General features: G+C 54.3%; 2 protein-coding genes across 2 annotated transcripts; both read left to right on the top strand.

The window, feature by feature from the left end:
• Window positions 1-246: 246 nt before the first annotated feature.
• On the top strand, window positions 247-1386 carry CkaCkLH20_02769 (uncharacterized protein; the record flags this gene model as incomplete). Its single annotated transcript, XM_038885488.1, has 3 exons — window positions 247-529; window positions 583-879; window positions 938-1386. The coding sequence occupies 3 exons, from the start codon at window positions 247-249 to the stop codon at window positions 1384-1386; spliced, it is 1029 nt and encodes a 342-aa protein (XP_038749419.1).
• Window positions 1387-3730: 2344 nt separating this feature from the next.
• Window positions 3731-4059, top strand: CkaCkLH20_02768 (uncharacterized protein; the record flags this gene model as incomplete). The annotated part of the gene is made up of 3 exons (XM_038885487.1): window positions 3731-3790; window positions 3852-3979; window positions 4029-4059. The coding sequence occupies 3 exons, from the start codon at window positions 3731-3733 to the stop codon at window positions 4057-4059; spliced, it is 219 nt and encodes a 72-aa protein (XP_038749418.1).
• Between the last annotated feature and the right edge of the window lie 1257 nt (window positions 4060-5316).

The following is a 5316-nucleotide window of genomic DNA, read 5'->3' as shown; positions in this document are numbered from 1 at the left end:
ACGGAAGGCAGGGCAGACGACATGTGAGGAAGGCGGGAGCAATGACGGGCTTGATAGAGAAAGAATCAAGACGCAGATGAATTATAAAAGGCTTCGTCTTCCGCCGTTCAAGTACGATATTCCTCTCATCATCACACAGCGCCTTCACTACAGGATAGTCAGCATCTTCTTCTCGATTCCCAAACCTTCCGAGCACTTCAACACCTCTTCAACCCCAAACACCTCTTCAAACCCCCAAACATCAAAATGAAGGTCTCTGCCGCTCTCACCCTCGCCCTTGCCGGTGTCTCCATTGGCAGCCCCATCGCCATCGGTCTCGAGGAGCGCGATATCGAGTCCCGTGCCCTGAGCCTGGTCCCCGTCCTCTCGCCCAGCGACGCTTCCGTTGTTCCCGTCGCGATTCCTGATATCCCCAACATTGGAGCCCCCCAGGCCTCGGGCCTTCCCTCGCTGCCTCCCCCCGCCTCCGAAATCGAGTCCGCCGCGAAGAGGATCCTCCAGAGCATCCTGGTGGTTATCGCCAACCTTCGTAAGCGGCCTGCAGCCCCTAGATTCTGGTTTCAGAGCTGACGAGTCTTACAGTCCAGGGCCTTCCCGGCAACACCCTCCCCATCCCTACTACCATCCCCGGAGTTCCGGATATCACTCCCGTCGACCCGACCCTTCCCGTCGGCAGCCTCACCCCTCAGCAGCTCCTTGTCTTGGCTGCTGCTCTTCAGAGCCAGCTTGGCAACCTCACTGCTCTCGGAAACAACGCCATCCTCTCCGGTGGACTCAACGCTGCTCAGCTGACCGCTGTTCGGGATGCGATTACCGCCGCCCAGACCCAGCTCGGCCCCATCATCGGCTCCCCTACCAGCGCTCTCGCTACTCTTGGCAGTAAGTTGGATTCCTACGCCGAACTTCGATGGCAGTCTGAACTAACATCACGGTGAAGACCTCCAAGGTAATCTGCCCGGCGGTGTCACCAACCTGCCCCAGCTTGAGGCTCTTTTTGCCGGTCTCGCGCCCGTTCTCATCCTCGTCACTTCCCTCCTCAACGCCGTCACTGGCCTCCTCCCCACCCTCGGCGGCAGCGGCCTCCCCAGTGTTGGACTTCCCGTCACTCCCACCGTCGGCCTCCCCGGTCTCACCGGCCTCCCCAGTGTTGGACTTCCCATCACTCCCACTGTAGGCGTCCCCGCTCTCACCAGCCTTCCCAGTGTTGGACTTCCCATCACTCCCACTGTAGGCGTCCCCGCTCTCACCAGCCTTCCCAGTGTTGGACTTCCCATCACTCCCACCGTAGGCGTCCCCGCTCTCACCAGCCTTCCCAGTGTTGGACTTCCCCTCACTCGCACCGTCGGACTTCCCGGCCTTCCCGGCCTTCCCGGCCTCGGCCTCTAAGCCGACAACCGTCACAGCTGGGACTCATTTCGGGCTGGCCATTCAGCAGTCGACAGCGTCGAATTTTGCACACAACCCATGAAGAGCTCCCGGCTTGGCTGATGAAGACCGGCACCCTCGTGCTCGACTTTCTCAGGCTTACACGATCACCCAACCTTCCAACATGCGGCTCTCACATGAGGAGTTTCGCAAACTTCTGAGTTGCTACATCCTGGAAAGGGTTCAGCGGTAGATCGTTCATCGATTGGGGACTTTCAAACTTGTTGCGAGCATGGTAGGAGTCCTAGCGGCTCCCCTTGGTCTCGATTTTACCTGGAATTTTCTTTTAATCATTCTTACAATGAACACCTTCACTTCTTCTTGTCCTCCTCTAGACTACGAAATCTAGACAGAAAATTAATAAACAGTCAATCCTTATTATATACCTGTTGGGTCTCGCGTGCTTTGATGGAGTCTGGCGATAATGAAGATTCCCTGGCTGTCAACGAAAGTCATTGGAATTGAGTTTAGCAAGGTCTGAGGAACGGGCCGGAGCTCGGAAAACAATGATTTCTCCCATGTTTTCCGGGTTTCCAGGCCTAACAGCCTCTAGGCTTGTCTTTTGTCGACCTTTCTGGCTTCGTCTGATCTGGGCAGTGTTGTGTAGGTTGAGGAATGAGACTGACGACGGTGGGATGAACGTCGTTCGCGACGTCTCGTTACTCCAGTGTTGTCTGATAGATGCATAGTATATCACTCTAAACAGCACTATCAAGATAAACGTAAAAGAATTAAACAGAGTGGGTCCGATCTCTTAGACGTCATTCCTCAACGACATCATCGAACCTTCCCCCACGATCGACCATCCCGTCCTTCCGCAAGCCACTTACAAGGGGGCTCCAGAGCAGGACGGCCGCGAACTCGACTAGAGACGATCGCAAACCCGCCACCGCGTCTATCTGGATCTCAGAAAGTTGGAAACGTCCGCGGTAGCGCGCCCCGCCCCAGCATCATCCATTGTCCAGAACAATCGGTCTTTCGTTCGTTGTGGTCCCATCTCCTACCATGCAGTGGTCTCTGCACATCTTTCCATCAGGAGGTCGAGGTCGTAATACGACGTCCCCCGATCCTGTCAATGTGGATGAGGGGCCTTTTGAAGACGAGGGACCCTGAATCAAGGTGGCACGCTCTCTCTCCTGGCGGCTTGCATTTGGCGCCGGCACTGGCTCCCCGCGTTCGCTGCCGGCGCTGCGCCCCTCCCAACCGGCGGTTGCATTCCCCACAGTCTGCGCGGCGGACGATCATTGCCATGCGTAGGCGGCTCACAGAACCGAACGAACGATGCGATGATCCGTCCATACGGTGATACGCACACATCTTGTTCGGTCCAATCTCCTCGCGTGCTATTCTTGCTTACTACCCTCGCCAAGCCTTCCCATCGATATCCCTTTGTCAACCCAAGGCCTGATATGCAACCACGCCAATCATCACCCCAATCGACTGAACCATCACGTGTCCACCTCATGATTCGCGAGGGTTTGCAACAAACGCTGCCGGTGTGTTTCGCCCGTGTGCTAATCCATGCCTTTGGAGCAACCCGACCCATTACCCTGCCTTCACCGTACCCTTCAGCATAGGAGGAAGGGATACGCTGCTTACCCCAATGATCGCCGGCGTTTGACTGGCTCTCCGGCCATCTCGGCCCAGGACGTGATCAGACCACCTGGGCGACCACACCGCGCGGGGTAAACAGAAAGCTAGGAGCAGGGAGAGGCACTTGCTCGCCATGCCATGCCGGACAAGCTTATACGGCCAGGGTAATGCGTCGATGAGCACTTGAGTGGTGACTCTGAGAGAAGGGGGGCGACTGACTATCAGAGAGGAAAGTGTTTTACGTACACTTGCTTGATGCAATGGAGACCCATCGGTCGGCTCCCCTTACTACTAAGTGCTAAGTGTCCTGTACCAGACTACGTGCCTGTCCGTAGTGCGTGGGCTAGCGGGCGCTACTGGAGACGTCCGACAATGATGTGATGGAGCGAGCGAGTAAAAAACGTCGTCATCGTCCTGACTGGCGCATCGACAAGCTTTCCCGCATCCCTTGTGTCAGAGGGGTGGGCGGTGGCCTCATTGGTGAAGTCATCTGCGAAGGGGGGGCGGGCGAGTCTGGAATACCCTAGACGGATACCTCTGGAACTTAGCTTCTGGCAGGTCGAGCTAAGGTGAGCTTGGGAAGAGCTGAGTTGCTTATATATGCTCTGCTTTCCGTCTTCCTCCTCTCTTGCATCAATTACACCTCATCAGAGCATCTTCATCTCGTATACAACACAAAAAACGACACCGTAACAATCACACGACCGTCAACATGGATTCCTCCAAGAGCAACAACAACGCGCCCGTCTCTCCTACCACCGGCCGCAGACGTGTACGCCTTCCCCTCATTTCCACTTCTACCGGGATGACGTAGCTAACGCAGTCCCTCACAGAGCTCTGGTTCCGGCACACTCTTCCAAGGCCTCGTTGAGCAGAAGCGTCACGATGGTACCGCGGCACGTAGGCAGTCAATGACCGATTCTAAGCCTCCACCTGGATTCATTGGTCAGATGTGGCAGAAGTAAGATCAAAGAGTTCACCGTCTTGCGGCAATGGCTAACGCTTTACAGCTGGACCCGCGGACCTAGCCCTCCGAAATAGATTACGAGACGATCATGTACGATGTGGAATGGTTTGGGCGGCGTTATGACAGGTCCACTGAGTCTGGCTGTATCCTTAAATAATGGCGTTGGCATGAGATTGTGCTCTAGCGTAGCATTACGCCCTGGTCAATAAACTGTTTTACAAACAATGAATGGTTGCATATTGTTCTCTCAAAGTGACAGCATGATGTTATCGCTCGTGTTGCTTCTAAACACTGTCAGTCCATGTGAGTGTGGACTATTTCAACTCCCTAATGATTTAGGCAAAGCTTTTACACATTTCTTGTGTTGGCACGGCGAGTTACTCAGGACATGCCATCATTGATAAACACACAGTATAAGGATTGTCCAGCACGTCAAAATAGGTTCCGTCATCAGTCCTGGCCAAGAGCCGTTCAACAAGGTGATGTATGGTGCAGATTAATCATTAAAGCTGGTCGCCTTGACCATCTATCAACTTACTCTGTGATAGTCCAAGCAGGCCAATTCTACTTTTTAGTAGTCCAGATCGGGTAGTTAACATTTGAACTGGTCGTACATGTAGGAACTTAATCAATCGGTATATATGTTGTCAAGCCTTCGTTCCAATCGAAATAGTTGACCATACATCGACGCACAGAGCGAGCATGCACTTGAGCCTGCTCTCACTCTGACCCTGTTCGGGCGTCTAGCGATGAATTACTCATCCCAGGTCATCACACCAGACATAGAATTACGAAGACCATTGTTGGGGACAAATGTCAGGCTTGAATTGCGGCTGCACAGGACCATCTGACCTAGAGAATCAAGAGGCATCTCTCTCTGCACATTAACCCCCCACCTGTAGTCCCCCATTGCCAATTTTGACCACCACACAACCCCGAAACTGAGATCAAGCATAGAGCTTTTTTCGACGGCCACAAACATGACCGTCTCTGGGAGACGCGACCAGCCCAAGCCCTCGAAGCCTCCTGGCTTCCATTCCAAACGTTGGCCCCGCGTATTCGGCACTGAGTATCCCAGTGGTGACGTTTTTTCGTGGGGCAGATCCTCCTCGGCCTAGTCCGAGATGCTGGCTCCGGAGCAAAGTAGCCTCTGCCGCGATGAGGTCGTTGGTATTGACGAGAACGACCTCGGCATATCGCTCTTACTATCGCGCTTATCTCCTTCAGAAAGGACCCCGCCTGGACGGCACATAGACAACAAGTACTCCAATATGGCTTGTCCTTGCTGCCACCGTCTGTCATTCCACGACAGCGGTTGTGTCACTTGATCT

The sequence above is a fragment of the Colletotrichum karsti genome, assembly GCF_011947395.1.
Source record: "Colletotrichum karsti strain CkLH20 chromosome Unknown Scaffold6, whole genome shotgun sequence".
NCBI classification, from domain to species: Eukaryota; Fungi; Ascomycota; class Sordariomycetes; order Glomerellales; family Glomerellaceae; genus Colletotrichum; species Colletotrichum karsti.
Note: the sequence above shows the minus strand (reverse complement) of the source record. Positions and strands in the feature narration are given on the sequence as shown.